This window comes from Candida theae, assembly GCF_024610275.1.
Source record: "Candida theae strain CBS 12239 chromosome Unknown scaffold35, whole genome shotgun sequence".
Taxonomy (NCBI): Eukaryota; Fungi; Ascomycota; class Pichiomycetes; order Serinales; family Debaryomycetaceae; genus Lodderomyces; species Lodderomyces theae.
Genome location: NW_026261424.1, coordinates 56,661 through 74,454, shown reverse-complemented (window position 1 = coordinate 74,454; position 17,794 = coordinate 56,661). Strand labels below are relative to the sequence as shown.

Below are 17,794 nucleotides of genomic sequence, written 5' to 3'. Positions count from 1 at the left end.
GTAGCTCTCGCAACAAACACAACCCCGTTCTCGCCCACTCTCTTTCCTTCATTTAGTGCCCTTTTTATTCAAAATGACTAGCGTAGTGTCCACTTATGAGGTTCCTAAAAGCAGGAATCTCTTCACCTCGAGTGTCATAAATTGAGCAATACTTGACAACACTTGGGTTCCCTATAGCAAACTTCAATTGCACACCCAGTTCATGTTCAGATCCTTGTCCGTTTGTCATGAACCTAGCAATCAACTTTTCCTCCGCCTGTGGTTTCAAAACTACGGGACGGTTATACCTCCAAGTAATCCTATTCTTGTCTTTATTAAAAGCTCCCTGCGGTTTTGACGATGCTGACGTAGCAGCAACATTTGTGTTCAACGCTGCAGAAACAATCAAGTTTTCAATCTCAAGCGTCTCGTTGACATTGGACCTGATACTAATCATCAAACTCGATTGATGTGGTTCAAATTTCCATATCTGTTGCACAACCAATGGCACATGATTGTCATTTGCCAAGTACTTCAATCCCCCCAATGTTTTCGAGCTAATTGACACAGGATCAAGTTTGTAATCGTGGCCACCCAACTCCTCAATAAATGTCTTGTTCACAATCAATCTATCATAATCATGAGGAATGTGAACAATTATCGAGTCCTCATTTGGATGACCGTTGTAATTGAATGCAACCTCACCAATCACTTGTGACGACTTCAACTGGCCATCTTTAAAAGTGGCATTGACAATTTCTGCAATTGAAGAGTTCAATCCAATAGTGGCATCTGACAAATTAAAGTGCTTGAAATCATTGTTCAATAATGATCCAGTATCTTGTCTCTTTAACGCAGCAAATGGATTGTTCAAGTGGGAGCTTGCAGATTGTGGTCTTGGCGGTTGAACAAACGAATCTCTTATGGAACTGTTTGTAGTTGCAGTTGGCAAGTTATGGAACATATGAGAGTCTCTCACCGACCCGCTATTATGATGCACCACTTTTCTGGATGGAGGAGGTTTTGGCGGAGCAGCTGCACCAACAGCACCAGCACCAACTCCAACTCCAACTCCTGTAATTGATGCTGCTGTATCAGAAGAAGCATAACTGCGAGGTGCAAAGTTTTCGCCACTTGGAGGGAAAGTTGGTGCTGCCACACCAGAAACACCAGACCTTGCGGGTAATTGTGACGACTCATCATTGCTGGAAGAGATTCTATCGAATTCTTGGCTGTCAATTCCTCTATTCTCGTGAGCCAGTGAAACATTACTTTCAGAAACCCTGTCCCCGTCATTGAACCCATTCTGCTCACTTCTTGGCGTTGCCAAGATGGGCTTGTTATCGTCACCAGCTTCAAAAGAGTACCTTGCAGCACTATCTTGTCTTGTTCTCTCTTTAGGATCAAGTAGTCCACCAGAAAAGCCTGAGGGTTGAACTGGAGGGAGGTTTTGGTGTTGACCCGGGGCTCTTCCACCATTTCCAAACTCCCTTTCATCATGAATATCTAAATCATGTCTTTCAAGTAAAGAGGATCTTCTGCCTGCAACAATGTTATCTTCGTCGTCATCGTCGTCATCGTCGTCACCACTGCTGTATCTCACAACATTTGGAGAGTCCGTTGGTTCAGGTAATGGCTTGGTAACTCTACCATGGGTTGGAGTAGCTGGCAACGTAGTATCTCTGTAATTGTTTTGTTGTTGTTGTTGTTGTTGTTGTTGTTGTTGTTGTGGTTGTTGCTCCGATGAAAATAAACCCTGGGTTGGAGTGGCAACCGGATGTGAAGATACACCCGAGCGTTGTTGAAACTGTTGCAAAGGATATTGCTGAGGAGCAATGCTAGAACCAAACGCAGCCTGTGGATCTTGTTGCTGATGTGGAGGAGGAAAGTGTTGTTGTTCTTCAAGTGGTGGCTGGACTGGTGGAAACTGTTCTGGCTGCAGCTGCTGGCGTGGCTGCAGCTGCTGTTGTGGTTGTTGCTGTTGTTGTTCTTCAAGTGGTGGCTGCAGCTGCTGTTGTGGTTGCTGTTGTTGTTGTTGCGGCTTCAAAGGCGGGAATGAAGCTTGCAGTTGTTGTCTTTGAGGTTGTGCAGGAGCCCCATGAGATGGACCCTGTACTGCGGTACCCGAGTCTACCCTGTGTTCTCTGCCAAGCAATGACCTTGAAGTAGTATTTCTAGACAATGGTGCTGATCTTGTAGTGGATGAATCTGTAGATATGGATTCAGTTTCTGCAATAGTAGAGCCGAGTTGTGGTTGGTGCTTATCCTTCTTTTTCTTTCTTCCAAAAATGGAACCAACGCGCGATTTCAACTTGGATTGCTTTTTTGGTGATTGCTCTTCTGGCGTTGATCCTGCATGTTTGTCAAGACGACCTAATGAGCTTCTTCTCCTCTCTCTCGACGAAGCAGGAGTACTGGCAGTTACAGTGTGGGATTGACTAGTGGCTTGTGCAGCAGGCAATTGGAATTGTGTATTCTGCATGTAGTCCAACTGACTTTTCATTTCATTATCCAATTTAAAGCTTCCCAATAAGTAGTTTGTTGAGTTTTCATTGTTTTTCACCTCTTTGTTCAACCTAGCACTGTTGAGTTGGAAATAGTTTAAAACGACATTGAACATTAATTGAATCTCAATCTTCTTGAAAGCTTCCAAGTTCAGAAATGCTTGAGGTGCTTTGAAATTCCATTGATACTCACCCTCCTTAGTCAAGTGTTGACTAAGCTCAGTCAACTCTTGCCCATTGATAGTCAACTCAGAAATCCTTACATCATTCTCAATCAAGTTTCTCAAGGGGTTGATGACATCTTGTTTCAAACTCTCTTGCAAAATTTCATTGTCCTTCAACTCCATTTGCACTGCGTTTACCAAGCAGTTCCAATTGCGTGGGAAGTTGTTGAATCCAACTTTGCTGCGACCACCAATTTTCTTTGCTTCCTCGAGTAATTGTCTCAATGATGCATTATGAGCTCCAATTGCATTGTTGTAATTATTAAACCACGATATCAAGTCCTTGTTCAAACCCGTGGACCCGGTTATGACACTGGGTAAAATTGCGGCAGCTTGTTCGGGTGACTTGGAGGTCAAAATAGTGGTTGCGAAGTTGTAAGAATCGTCCTCCATCTTTTGTGTATCAGGTTTAATCTCAATGGCCTGTTGAGTTTACTAGCAATAGAGTGACTAGTGTTGCTTTAATGTAGCACTCAATTCTTGGTTGCTAATCCAAACTCCGCTACGGTGTGGTGGAAGGAGATGAAAAATGGCCAAATGTATTTCTTTTTTTGTTTTGTTTGTTTGTTTCTTTTTGTATGGGAAAGCGTGTGCCAACCAATTTTGTTCAATAGTTGACGCACGCAAATCGGTCTTTAAAACTTGAGATCTATTTCTCGGCTAAGATGGATAACCGGCTCCCTCCACCAATATTGGGAGTTATTTGAAACTACTCTCTTTCAGGCAAAAACCAGGACTTGAGGAGTAATTTCTTAACAAGTGTATCTTTTGGCTTGAAGTGTTGCTCTGCAAGTGCAAATCGATTGCAATAAGCGTCGCTTATGATGAAAGTAGACGTTCCAAGTGTAGATGTGGCATCGGTTTACTCCTTGCGAATTGTCTAGCCAGTTGATGTTATTGTCCCCAGTCCTAGTCACAGAAAGCGTGTCCTGAGATGTACTGATAATGAACCACCCCATATTCTTCCACATGAACCAATTAACTGAGTCACGTGCATATATACATTTCCATCCACACAAAAACTTTTACTCCACAAACAAAACAATCACAAGTAGTCTGCTGATAGTAGATACTCTTTTTTTTACTTTCTGTTATTGACATTGTGTCTAGCTTCAAAACGAGATTCTGACATGCAGCATCGATTCATTACTCAACTTATGCGTGTAATAAGCCACACTAATAAGCTCACAGGAATAGTTCCGTAAACTTCCGTTTGTGATTGCAAAGGAAGAGGCGATTACACAACAAACATCCACGAAAACGTTTGTTGTTATGAAATACTAATCGTTCCGGTACAGGCGACTCATATTCAACAACGAAGCCCGATTGGACAAAAAGTGGCTAGATTGATAGGCGATTTTAGCATATGTAACACAATAGAAGTGGTGGATCTATTCTGTTATCTTTTTATCTATTTGTTCTCGAACTACATACCATTATGCATACACGCTTTATACTTTTACTTTCCTGTTTACGGGGTGCTACAAAGCTTAATCGAAGACGCACGATGAATTATTATAGGAATAAAAGGTGACGAGTTGCAAAGCCACCCAAGACAACACCATAACGGCAGAGAGAATAAACGTTTGGCTAATTACTCTTTGGTATTAGAGCCTATGAAACTGTCGCATTCATTAACATCAATTCCAGCACAACACACCGCTACAAGTCAATCGAAGTGAGAGTGGTGTACCTTCCTTTTTTTTTTTTTTTTTTCCTCTGTCATGGACTCTTTTCAAGCTACTGAATCAGCGTATCACTGACTGGAGGGAGTTTAGCTGTGATACATTCTACTTCCTCATGACAAATATGGTCTCAAGTCTACAATATTTCTTGACTTTGTAATATTCAACTGCTTGCTACTATTGTGTATAAAAAGACCTTTCTAAGATCTGAAAAAAGGTCCTGCATATTGCTTATCTATAGAATTCTGTTTATTAAAATTATGTTTTTAATTTGTTTCTTTTGTGCAAATGGTGCAATTTGATTGGACGATTGGGGCTCTTGTGTAACTATGCAAAGAAAAATAAAAAGAATCAATATTAAATCTCACTTGGTAGCTTAGAGCCTTTTAATTTTGCAATACAAATATTGTTTACTGCAAGCATTTTAACTAACTACGTCTCATATAGATAAGAATATCATAGTAGAAGTAGTTGCATCACACATGCATACCTAGATATATGCCTTTACATACACAATGCCAAGAAATACATAAACAGTAAAAGAGCGGAGAAAGGTTTGGATTCATGTGAATAATATGTGACTAGCCTTTCTTGATACTAGGTGAATAGACGATATGTAACACGGCTAAAAAGTATCCTTGCGTAATTTCCATTGTGTTTTCTGCATCTTATCTATGGATTTCGTAAAAATAAAACAACCTCTTCAACTTAATATAAATAGGAAGCTATGTATCCCCCTATCAATTCTTCTTCTCATATTCATTTGAACCTTTTTGTAGTATCACATTTTTTTTTTGTTTTATTTTATACTTCGCTACAATCACATATAAGCCATGTCTGACTCATCAGGACTTACTGGAGAAGGAACTGGTGGAGATGTTTTCAAAGTCGATTTAAACACCCAATTCGATCGTGCCGATATGGCATGGATCGGTACCGCATCAGTACTAGTATGGATCATGATACCCGGTGTTGGTTTACTATATTCAGGTTTATCAAGAAAAAAACACGCTCTTTCATTAATGTGGGCTTCATTAATGGCTGCTTGTGTCACTGCCTTTCAGTGGTTCTTTTGGGGTTACTCGTTGGTTTTCGCACATAATGGGTCCAAGTTCTTGGGAACTTTACAAAATTTCTGTTTGAGAAATGTGTTGGGTGCTCCAGGTGTTGTTACTTCTGTGCCTGATATCTTATTCTGCTTGTACCAAGGTATGTTTGCTGCAGTCACTGCAATTTTGATGGTTGGTGCTGGTTGCGAAAGAGCACGATTGGGACCCATGATGGTTTTCTTGTTTGTATGGTTGACTGTCGTTTATGCTCCCATTGCTTACTGGACATGGGGTGGCAATGGATGGTTATTCAACTTGGGAGCTTTGGATTTTGCTGGTGGTGGGCCAGTTCATGAAAACTCTGGGTTTGCTGCTTTGGCCTATTCACTTTGGTTGGGTAAAAGACACGATCCATTGACTCAAGGTAAAGTTCCTAAATATAAACCACATTCTGTATCTTCTATTGTGTTGGGAACTGTGTTTCTTTGGTTTGGATGGTTTGGTTTCAATGGTGGTTCAACAGGTAATGCCAAGATGAGATCTTGGTATGCTTGTGTCAACACAAATATTGCTGCTGCATGTGGTGGTTTGACTTGGATGTTTGTTGACTACTTTAGAACTGGCGGTAAGTGGTCCACTGTTGGTTTATGCACTGGTGCAATTGCTGGATTGGTTGGTATCACCCCAGCTGCTGGTTACGTGCCAGTATACACCTCAATTATATTTGGAATTGTACCTGGTATCATTTGTAACTTTGCCGTTGACTTGAAGCAATACTTGCAAATCGATGACGGTATGGACGTTTGGGCTTTACATGGAGTAGGGGGATTTGTTGGAAACTTTATGACAGGCTTGTTTGCTGCTGATTACGTTGCAATGATTGATGGTACTGAAATTGATGGTGGCTGGATGAATCATCACTGGAAGCAATTGGGTTACCAATTGGCAGGATCGGTTTCAATTGCTGCGTGGTCATTTGTTGTTACTTCCATCTTGCTATTGGCTATGGACAGAATTCCATTTTTGAGAATCAGATTACATGAAGATGAAGAGATGTTGGGTACCGACTTGGCACAAATTGGTGAGTATGCTTACTACAATGATGATGAGGATCCAGAAAACAGTCCATACGTTTTGGAACCAATCAGATCAACTGATGCCATGAGAGAGAGGTTGAAAGCTGCCACTTCAAACAATGTAAATGATAATGGTGTTCAATCTCCTGTTCAGATTGATGGTGTGGCTCAAGTGCAGAATGATACCGATAATACTAATAGTGTTGAATCAAAAAAATAAATCGAATGAAATAGGTTGTATTAATAATAAATGAATAAGAGAATAACTCCAAGCTTTTACTATCTAATGTATTACTACCTTTGTTATATCTCTAAAACGATTCTGTATAACAATACACATCGGGAGAGTTCTTTACTCGTCTTGCCACTTGACACTGCTCTTTGATTAGATTGGTAAAGAATGGTGGACCGCAAGAGGCAACCGCCAATGACTTGTAAGCACTGTCATTACTCATTTGTTGTGAAAGGTCATTCGAGTGCGTTTGGATTATAGAGCCAATGTCGGGACGGCCGTAGTGGATATTGTATGTTGGTTTAGTGATACTAAGATCGTATTCCACTTCTATAGTATCTGACTTTGTCTTGTTCTGAGTACTGTCACTAGGATTGGTCATCGTTGTCGACGTGGTGGTTACAGTTTGATTCGTTACAAGGTCCTGACTCTTGACTTTCTCTCCATCATAAATGTGATTTTTGTTGAGTAATTTCAGATTCAGTCCAATCGATTGCAATTCATATGATCCTTCGTCACTAGATGAAGATTGCTCTAATTTTGGCTGGCTACTTTCAATTTGACTCTCTTCAATAGAGTAACAGCTACTGTCGGCACTCTCTTGGGTAACATAAATATCAATAATCAATTTATTCCGAGCAGAATAACCTTTCAATTGGTCGAATATATGCTTGAACCAGACAATATTTTTCAATTGCTTGATTGCCCAAACAAATCTAATCTTGGGAGCAACTGGTCGAAAGAGGAAATCCTGCATTTCGTCTTTAGCTTGTATTTGTTGAAGGAGATCCAAACACACAGGGAAGGTGAATGCACCCCCTGAACCAGCTCCAAAGAATATGCAATGGTCAAATGAAATGAATGGTTGATGCACTGCGCCATAAGGCCCATGGAACATGGCTTTGATACTGACCAAGTCATCTGCGTGCTCCTCATGATCTATGTCTGCCAAGTGTCTCATTAAATTTCGCGTAAACCCCTTTTGGACTCTTATCAATAGTTTTATTTCGTTAGATGACGCTAAACTGGCAATGGTGAATGGATGATATTCAAGCCATTTGATTTTGGGTACATTCAAATAAACATGTTGCCCTGCTTTCCAATTCTTGTATCCAAGTATTTTGTTGTACCATTTATCTGCCACATACCCATCTTCCCTAACTGGTATCGTTGCTTCAATAGTTCCCGAATCCAAGATCCTGAATGCACTTTTGCACTTGGTTGGCGAGTACCGTTTATGTATATGAGCCATAATTTTGCTCAACACTCGATCAATAACCAATCCATGAACCGAAACCAACACCGCTGCCCGGTTCCCAGAATTGTGGATAAATGACATAAACAACATAATGAAGGCAAAAACACGGTGTTGGACCAACCAAAATTCATAACACCATTGTCGAATAAACTTCATACTTGTCCAAGTCAATATAAACAAACTTCCATACGCCATGAATCCAAAAATCTGGGGTGGGATAATAATCATAATCAAGAAGTTGTTTGTTAACCAATAGTAGCAAGCCAATGACAAATGCACTGTAATCATGGCCCACATCCATCTGCTCAACCATTTATGCAAGAATTCCAACCTGTCAAATTGAAAACCCGAGAACTGCGTTAACAAATCGTGTTTCATGACTGACAATAACAAGATTGGCAAGTTGCCAATGCCAATACGTGATATTCTTTTCGAGATGGCGTACATGTACCCTTGATAGTCAATATCTTTAATTTCAGCAAAACATAACCCAATATTGACTCCGACAAACACAATGCAGAATAGCACTAGACTAGGTTGATAATAAAATTTTGTGTTGAATACTGTGTAGTGTTTGCAACACGTGAGACTGTCCCAGGCTTTAACGAATGCAAAATATTTACCGTGTTTGAGTCCGATGCTTTGCCTCTTTATGCGAAAGTATCGAGGAATCCAGTGGAATAGTAGTCCGTGCGCACCTAATATCACCAATGTTAGAATGAATATAAGCCATTCATACTTATTATTTCTTTCTCTTTCGACAAAAAACTGTTGGTCAAAGGGAACAGCCATGGTGGAAAACTTTGAAGGTGGGTTTATGCTGAGGGACTCTATTTGAAGTGCACTGAGTCGTTATTTTTAACTTGTAAGAAGAGTCAAAATGGTATTTAATGATGAATATTTACCTATTTGAAGATTGTAAGTGGGTTCTTGCTCATTCCAAGCAATAGAAAGCAAAGAAATTATATCATATTTATTTCAAATTACATTTAACGTTTAGGATTCGGTGGAAAAGAGTAACAAAAGTGAAGGACCTTTGCTAAAGAAATCAAATACAAAAAAAAAAAAAACTAAAAACAATTAGATCAAAAAGACTAATTAGAGAGACTGCAATATCGGGGATCCATGATTACTTGAGCTATCTCACCAAAGAAGGTTCTTTACTGAAACTGAATAAGTATCGCCAAATGCAGCCAATCTCTGTTTCTCAAATAGCAAAACTTTATTTAATCAGCTCAGATCGCTTCTCCAAGAATAATCAGCAAATAATAGACAAGTTGCAGAAAAACAAAGAAAAAAAAAGAAAAGGTAACTCTGATTTTGATGGAAGTAATATCAAATCTTTACCATCAGTAAATGCGAGCATGGATTTCAAGCAAATGATAACTCCGCTCCTCAACTCTGTGTTGTTCTTTGAAGTACAAATGGTGGATATCGGTCGACTATTAATGCTAACTTTTTATTTGGAAAGTAAAGTAAATAGCCTATTCTGGAGCTGCTGCATGAAGTGATATTTGTGAGGCTGTTCCAAGAGAAGTAAAAACATAACTTCGATTAGGACAAGAAACTGGTTTGTTATTCCAAATGCCCTCTTTCTTTACTGTTCACGCTTTAGATCTTGCATGCACTGCAATGGAAGAAGTATAGAGGATGATGCTTTTCTGTGATTGGTGGACATATCGTGTATTGAAATCTATGCCAAGCACTTTTTTTGCAATTGGAAGAAGAAAAACAGTTGATTTTAAGGTTTTGTATCACATACGTTTTGTGATTTTGTTTTTGCTGCAATGTCGGAATAGCACAAAAAGCATACAATAGTCAAAATATATTTATCAAATTGATCAATCCTTGTACAGGCAAATATTGCAGTAGTGTCAGCTACAGACTCCCACATAATATTGTGGGAACACTTTGTAGCCAAACTTCGGAAGCAGGCCGAAAAAATATAAAGCCCAGTGATGGTGTTTTGTATAGATGCTGGAAACAAGACAGAAATCTTACCTTAGCACTTGATTGATTACATGCACTGAGTGACTCTTGGACCTAAGGAAGTCTAAAACTAATCTTCAGTCGTCACAAAACTTGATTTCTTACCCTCTGCTGTATTGACTTCCTCCTCTTTTAAATATTTCCGTTTAATTGAGGCAAGCAGTAAGTTGCGATGTACGGATACATTACCCCCGCACACACATAGTTTGAGCGTAAAAACTTGTTGAGTTTATATTCGACCAAATGTATAGATTTAGTGTAGTCTGTTCAAAAATTTTTGTAAAGTTCTTACCTTCATAAGACAAACAAATAAAACACAATAATCCAACCATATATGTATACATATATATGTATATATATACATATATGACCGATTTCTTTCGACTCAGGTTAAAGCTTAATCAAATCATCTTACAACATCCCCTTTTCCTTTAGGCTTTCCCTTTCAAGTACACATCTACAATGTTATACATCTACACCGTATTAGCTGCTGCCTTGGTAACACTCGTGCAGGCCGATAATTACGCTACTTACCCAAAGATTCCCAAAACCGCATCAATCAATGGTTTTGCTGACCCCATAGTTGACTTGTTGCCAGATTGTGCAAAGGATTGCGTCAAGTACAGCACTAGCAACACCCCATGCCCATATTGGGATACCGGTTGCTTCTGTGTCATGCCCCAATGGTCAGGATTGGTTGGTCAATGTATTGCCAAGAACTGTAAAGGGGAAGATGTTCAAAGTGCACGATTTTTGGCAACGTCATTGTGTTCAACTGTTGGTGCAAACACTTGGATGATGCCTGCTTCCATCTCAGATATGATGGCATCTGCTGCATCTGGAGCTAAGGAGGTTACTACTATTTCAGGTAAAACTGCCATGTCATGGGTAACTGCACCAGGAAGTTCAGATACAAATGTTATTTCAGAGACAGGTTCTAGTAACGGTGGTGCTTCGGAAACTGGTTCAGCATCAAATGCTGAAAAAACGTCCGAGTCAGAATCAGAATCAGAATCAGAGACTGCTTCTGTTAATTCTGCCTCAACCACCAGCGGCAGCAGCTCTACTTCTACTGGATCAACTTCCAACATCGCCGCTTTACAAGCTGGTAGCATGGGAACAGTGATTCTCTGTGTCTTGGTAAGTTTCCTCATGTAAAATAAGGATTAGGTATATAGGTTACAAATAGATGCGCTTTGAATCTGCAAAGTTGCAATCACTTTCTCTTCCCACTATTCTTTTGCAATCTGAAAAGTATCTTTTGCTTTCGCTGCACTCCAATTTGTTGGTTGTTATACATATCTATTGCTCCAATCCCAGCTGGGAAAAGAAAAATCAAGTGTTCCATTACCACAACGCTACTTCCCAAGATTGTATAGTCATCTAAATCTCTTTTTTTCTCTTTAATGTAAACAAACTATTGAGAGTTTTGGTGTACTCCGCTATATTTGTTAAGTTATCTTTTCAATCAGTAGCACACAAAGCCAAACGCAGCACACAAAGAGAGAAACCGACATGCGTAATGTTTTTATTGTTGTTTTTCCCAATTTACGATAAAGCCGAGAATGGAAATGGTACAGTACAAAAAGTAAACAAAGTTGCATATTGCTTGAGCGCCTTTGCAAACTTGTCCTATTTCTTATAAGCGAAAGCAATGCCATTGTAGTAGAGTAGGGGATTTTATTACGACGAAATGACGACGACAGAGGAAGGAGCGCAATGAGTTGAATCTAATACTGATAAAAGTTCATGACCGACTATAGCTATTTTCTAGTTGCGTTATATAGCGAGCGCTTCTACTGTCCCGTCTCTTTAGTCTTTAATTAAAAACACTTTGATTCCGTTTATTGGTTGGAAACGTTGTTCCAAGAAAAGTTGATTTAAAACAGAATTTGCCTTTTGAATTTTACTATATTGTGCTGTATTGGACTTTATCTCTCTTTTTTTTTTTTTCTTTTCCGAATTGCAACAAAATGCCATTTCCACCATAAACCTAGCTAACAGAATTAGAATAAGAAATAATAAAATGAAAAAAAAAAAAAATTTTATTTTGACTTTATTGCACTGAGTCTATGAGAGTAGCAGTGCAAATGCGATGATATTCCCAAGTAGATCACACTCACCACTGCTTCATTTTGTACAAATTTAGACTTTTCCTTTTCTTAGTAAGGTTTTGCACAATTAAATTTTAGTGAGTTGTTAACCACAAAACAAAGCGTCAACTGGAGGGACATATCGGGGGCGCTACATATTTCTTCACTTCATTTCGGTGAACTACTCAAAACAATCGGCAGTTGGATGTTCTTTCTGGTTCTGGCAATGTTAATCACTCTTGGACGCAAGCTTTACTCTATTGTCGGGCCGTGCCGTGAAACGACTAAAAAAAGGTAGGTAAAATAAGCTTTCATCTACAAAGTATACCTTGTTTTACGGTTTTGTGTTGCCTAGTATTGATCTCATCCGACGCTGCCAAGATTTAAGCTATAGTGGCCCGCTCATCTGTGCTAGGTTTTGCTTTTGGGAAAACAAGGCCCGTCGTTTCCATGGAGTCTGTTTGTTTGTCTTTCCTTTTCTGTATATTCAATTTCCTAATTGAGCAAACCGTTTCTTCAATATGGTTTACTCATCGGGTCCAGCTTCCATATGGTGGTGCATGTAGTATAAAAGCAGAGCTATGCTGAAACCGGTTTATCCCTGAGGATTACGTGTGACCATGCACAGGACATGATTATGTGTACACAAAGGCCAGGATCGGGTGGTGAACAAATACAATTCCTGTTTCGGAATTGACTTAATCCTTGGCTTTTGATGCAAAAGCAGAATCCAGAACCTTTTGCCGCCAAAACTTTCACCAATGTATGAAGTCTTAGTTTAGTTTCTTTTGTGTACAATCTACCTAAAAAGTCAATAAACCCAGGCAGGACTCATTTCCTTGGGGAGATGCTAGTTGCGATTGAAAAGGTTCTCAAAATGTATAAATAGGCACGACAATCCCGAATATCCTGACCCTGTCTATTCTACTATACATACAGAGGACACCAACTTTATTACACTTCATTCGCTGATAAACACACTAATACAAAAATGGAAGGTGCAAACTGGTCTACTTACCCAAGCATCCCAAAGACTGCCTCAATCAACGGATTTGCTGATAGAATCTACGATCAATTGCCAGCATGTGCTCAACCATGTGTTCGTGAATCCACTGGTTCAACCCCTTGTCCATACTGGGACACTGGTTGTTTGTGTATCATGCCCCAATTTGCTGGTGCCATTGGTAACTGTGTTGCTGAAAACTGTCAAGGGCAAAACGTTGTTCAATTTGAGTCATTGGCTACTTCAATTTGCTCCTCTGCTGGTGTTTGGGAACCGTACTGGATGCCACCAGCCTCAGTCACTACTGCATTGAGTACTGCTGCCGCTGCCGCTGTCACTGCTGCTGAAACTACAACTGCTTCGACTCAAGAAGAAGACACTACATCTGCTCCAGCTCCAACTTCTGCATCAGAAACTACTGTTGCTGCCGAATCTTCTGCTGGAGCTGCAGCTGAGACCTCTGCACCGGAAACTACTGTTGCTGCCGAATCTTCTGCTCCAGCTGAACCATCCGTAGCTGCTGGTGAGTCATCAGCTGCTGAATCATCCGCCGAAGAGCAAACTTCCTCTTCTTCCGCCGCCCCAGCAGAGGGTGAAAGTGAAGGTGAAGGCGAATCTGCATCCGAGCATTCTGTTGCTACTGTCAACGGTGGTGTTGTTCCAGGTGTTGCAATGGGTGGTGTCATTGCCGCTTTAGCTGCTATGATCTAGATTTTGTAGACCATACACAAGAGAAAGAGATTGAATTGCGCTGTATTCTCGTCAGATAAAATAAATTCTAAATAGATGTTTAATTTCAAGTAATATAACTGTGCTTGTTTGACAAATGAATTGTTGCAATATCGTTTCATCTACTTGAAGAGGAGCTATAGAGGACTCACTTTCGCTCGCAAGTGAATGAGTGTGTGAGTGTGTGAGTGAAAGTGGACTCAGAAATAGAATCGGCTAAGAGTAAAACAAGGTAGTGAAATTGGAATGTATACCGTGAACAGTATCGCAGGAGATTCGTTGCCAAAATTAACTCATTTGGTAGACGATGTTAACTGTACATGCTCAAAGAGAATAGAATGTAAAGAGTTGGAATGTACCTTTTGTTCTAATTTGTATCTCGTGTATCTCGTACAAAAGATATATACGGTGGATATATGTAGTTATCTGTTTCAAGATGAGCTGCTCCTTATTGTTTGCAAAGCTATAACCAGAGCTGCTACGAGGACAACACTTTTTACAAAGTCGTGTGTGTATCTGTATCTTAGCCAGAACGTTTGTAAGTATGTCCGACATGGCGAGAGCGAGAAAGAGAGAGAGAGAGAGAGAGAGAGCGTGTGTGTGTGATACCTTCTACGTCAAAGAGGGAATGGTTAGTGAATGTGTGTGGGTATATTAGTGCATGCCACTGTCTCCTTTGGATGTGTGTATGATGATCCTTTCTCAATGCGGTTAAATTCCAAGTCCCTTGCATTGAACCTCTTGATAATTATAATAATAATAATAAACGTATGTGTGTATGGATGTACACGAAAAATAAAATAAGTGAGTAACACAAAAAGTAGGAGAAACGCGACAAAAAAAAAAAAAAAAAAGAATATTCAGACAACAACAATTACATACAAATACATTACAACACACAATACACGATCAACAGATGAAAAGACAGGGGGAAGCAAGTGTACACAAGGCTAATACAAAACAAAAACACCACCACCACCACCCAATTGGGTTAAAATAGAGTGAGTGAGAGTAACACTAAACCACACACAACCACAAACAAACCATTTCATTTTACGAGAAACAGAGAGTACAGTGGCAGCAAAGAAAACTTTTTGACAATTCAAACATCTTTCACCTACAAACATCTGCTCTTCGTTCCTCAGTCTATACCTTCGTTCATTCATTCACCGATTCACTAGTTACCAACTCAAGGTTCAGACAAAACACATAGATCGACACATAGGATTGAGCTTCACACTCGCAATTCCATTCCCACTCCCAACAGTCCTAGTTTGACTACACATGAAAAGAATCAGAGGTGATACAAGACAATGCTACACTTTACACTACTAAGATTATTGCTACTACTGCTTCTACACCTTATACAACATGCAACAGCCTCAATTTACTTGGGGTTCCCCTTTAATGAGCAACTTCCAAACGTAGGAAGAGTTGACCAGGATTACAGCTTCACCATGGCAAATACAACCTACAAGTCAAACAGCAACGGTGCCATCATTTATGAGGTATCAAATCTACCTTCTTGGTTATCATTTGATTCGGGTTCTAGAACATTTACTGGTAAGCCTAGTCAACCAGACGTTGGTGAGTTTGATATCACCATTCATGGTACCGACCAAAGTGACCAGTCAACTTTATCCAACAACTACACCATGATTGTATCCAATGATACAGGCTTGCATGTTGCGTCAGGTACAAGCGTATTGCAACAATTGGCACAATTTGGTAACACAAATGGTGACGACGGTTTGGTTGTCAAGCCAGGCGACAAGATCAATTTGAAATTTAGCAAAGATACGTTTGAAGAATACTCATCAAGTCTGCGGTCAATCATTGCTTATTATGGAAGATCAGCTGACCGCAGCTCATTGCCCAATTGGTTATCATTTGATGGAGAGGAACTTACCTTCTCTGGAACTGTTCCAGATGTCACGTCTGAAAATGCACCTTCTTTTGAGTATGGCTTCAGTTTCATTGCTAGTGATTATTATGGCTATGCTGGTGCTTCAAGTGTTTTCAAACTCGTTGTTGGTGGTCACCAGCTAGAAACTGATTTGAACAATACCATCAAGATTAATGGTACTTTTGGACAAGATGTGGATGCGCTGGTACCAATATTGTCGCATGTTTATCTTGATGGTCAATTGATTTCCAAAGAGAATATATCTGAAGTTGATGCGGATAACTTACCAACCTACTTGACGTTTGATGACAATGATTATGTGATTAGCGGGCTGTTTCCAAACACTTCGACATTTGACAATTTTTCAATAACCGTAAAAGATACTTTTGGAAATACCGTTGACTTGCCTTATTCCTTTGCTGCCATTGGGTCCGTATTCACAGTCAAGTCACTTGACGACGTCAATGCGACAAAGGGTGAATGGTTCCTGTACCAAATAATGAATTCGATATTCACAAACATTAATGACACTGATGTCAATGTTGATTATAGCAATGCAAACTGGCTTTCTTACCACGAAGATAACAAGACCTTGAATGGAATGACGCCAAAGAATTTTGATGAGTTGCAAGTTTCAATTGAAGGTAAATTGGATTCAGAAGACGAGAAGAAAAGCTTTAACATATTGGGTGTCAACAAGGTGGTCACGTCAAGCACATCAAGTTCAAGCTCGACATCGACTTCATCGTCATCCTCGAGAACTGGTACTGCTGCTGCTTCGGCCACCGACGATTCAAATAATGCAACATCGACTTCCAGTGCGTCTCACAACTCGCACAGGAATAGAGATTTAGCCATTGGGCTTGGTGTTGGTATTCCAGTGTTTCTCATTTTGGTGGCTGCTTTTGTTATATTCTGCTGTTGCTATAAAAGGAGAAAAGATAAACAAGATTCCGATGATGAAAAGAGAACTGATTCGTCAGAAACTACCCGAGTACCAGGTGGGGCTAAAACTGCAGTTGGTGTTGGTGGTGTTAGTGCTGGTGGTGCTACAATCTTCCCTATTGATCCAAAGAATGAATCACAAGTTAATCTAATGAAATTGGAGGGAGTATCAGCCAACTCCTCAACTTCAACTTTAACCCATGTCGATAGTAATGATGAGTCGTTTTATGATACCCATGAGAATCAGCAACAACAACCAGTTATGAAGAGCTGGCGAGCAAATGGGGAATCAGACGATAAAGCAATTGTAACTCCGGCAAACTTGACGAGACACAGCGATGCTTCTTTATCAACAGTGAATACCGAGCAGTTGTTTTCAGTACGATTAGTTGACGATCACGTACAGCGTGATTCGGAGCTTTCATCAGCAAACAATGCGTTTATGAGTAATAACTCATTGAATGCATTGCTCCAGCACGATAACTCATCGCAAAATATTCATCGATTGGATTCAGATGGGAATATAGTCGAGTACAAGACATTAGCTCCTACTTCATCACCAGAAAGAGTACCTAACAGAATGCCCCATTCTTCATCTCAATTGGATATTGTTCCAGAGGAAAACTCGCGAGATATGTCAAATAGGGAAGATACTACCGGATCCCTAGGTAACTTGTTGCATAAATTTGACCACTCACCATCGTCGAACTCCTCCTCCTCGTCATCCAACAATGACGACATTGGAGTCGCTTCACCAACATCACGACAACCACAACCACAATCACAATCACAGCCTAATGGAACTGAATCGCCAACATATCTATTTGAATTCAACAATGCCGACTTGCAATCACCATCATCGGACAAGTTTCTTCTTCATGACAAATACACACACAACCAAACCACCAACACCAACGCCAACACCAACATGCTTACGCTATCTCCCACATTATCACCATCAATACACTCGACGCCATCAGCACCAACATCACCTATAAGACAAAGACATTTGCTCACTACAACATCCCCCAACCCACATCATTCCGTGCTTACACTCGACTCGATATCGTCTGAGAAATTCATCTATGATGGCAAATTGCGTGTTGCGGATAGTTTATCGCC

The 17,794-nt window shown here is 40.0% G+C and overlaps 6 protein-coding genes across 6 annotated transcripts in view; 4 read left to right on the top strand and 2 right to left on the bottom strand. All coding sequences in view use genetic code 12, as the record gives it.

Moving 5' to 3' along the window:
* Positions 1 to 64: 64 nt before the first annotated feature.
* KGF57_002127 (uncharacterized protein) lies at positions 65 to 3,100 on the bottom strand (the record flags this gene model as incomplete). The annotated part of the gene is made up of 1 exon (XM_051751407.1): positions 65 to 3,100. One exon carries the CDS (start codon positions 3,098 to 3,100, stop codon positions 65 to 67), a length of 3,036 nt encoding a protein of 1,011 aa, XP_051609379.1.
* A 2,125-nt stretch (positions 3,101 to 5,225) lies between these two features.
* MEP2 (ammonium permease) lies at positions 5,226 to 6,737 on the top strand (the record flags this gene model as incomplete). The annotated part of the gene is made up of 1 exon (XM_051751406.1): positions 5,226 to 6,737. One exon carries the CDS (start codon positions 5,226 to 5,228, stop codon positions 6,735 to 6,737), a length of 1,512 nt encoding a protein of 503 aa, XP_051609378.1.
* A 91-nt stretch (positions 6,738 to 6,828) lies between these two features.
* Positions 6,829 to 8,799, bottom strand: FRP1 (Frp1p; the record flags this gene model as incomplete). The annotated part of the gene is made up of 2 exons (XM_051751405.1): positions 6,829 to 8,539; positions 8,747 to 8,799. The coding sequence occupies 2 exons, from the start codon at positions 8,797 to 8,799 to the stop codon at positions 6,829 to 6,831; spliced, it is 1,764 nt and encodes a 587-aa protein (XP_051609377.1).
* A 1,659-nt stretch (positions 8,800 to 10,458) lies between these two features.
* PGA7 (Pga7p) lies at positions 10,459 to 11,154 on the top strand (the record flags this gene model as incomplete). The annotated part of the gene is made up of 1 exon (XM_051751404.1): positions 10,459 to 11,154. The coding sequence occupies one exon, from the start codon at positions 10,459 to 10,461 to the stop codon at positions 11,152 to 11,154; it is 696 nt and encodes a 231-aa protein (XP_051609376.1).
* A 1,926-nt stretch (positions 11,155 to 13,080) lies between these two features.
* On the top strand, positions 13,081 to 13,803 carry KGF57_002123 (CFEM domain-containing protein; the record flags this gene model as incomplete). The annotated part of the gene is made up of 1 exon (XM_051751403.1): positions 13,081 to 13,803. One exon carries the CDS (start codon positions 13,081 to 13,083, stop codon positions 13,801 to 13,803), a length of 723 nt encoding a protein of 240 aa, XP_051609375.1.
* A 1,475-nt stretch (positions 13,804 to 15,278) lies between these two features.
* Positions 15,279 to 17,794, top strand: part of KGF57_002122 (uncharacterized protein) — a gene marked incomplete at both ends in the record, with an annotated part of 5,519 nt that continues 3,003 nt past the window's right edge. Inside the window, one exon of the mRNA XM_051751402.1 lies at positions 15,279 to 17,740. Coding sequence (XP_051609374.1) covers positions 15,279 to 17,740 — 2,462 coding nt within the window. The remainder of the gene's footprint in view (positions 17,741 to 17,794) is intronic.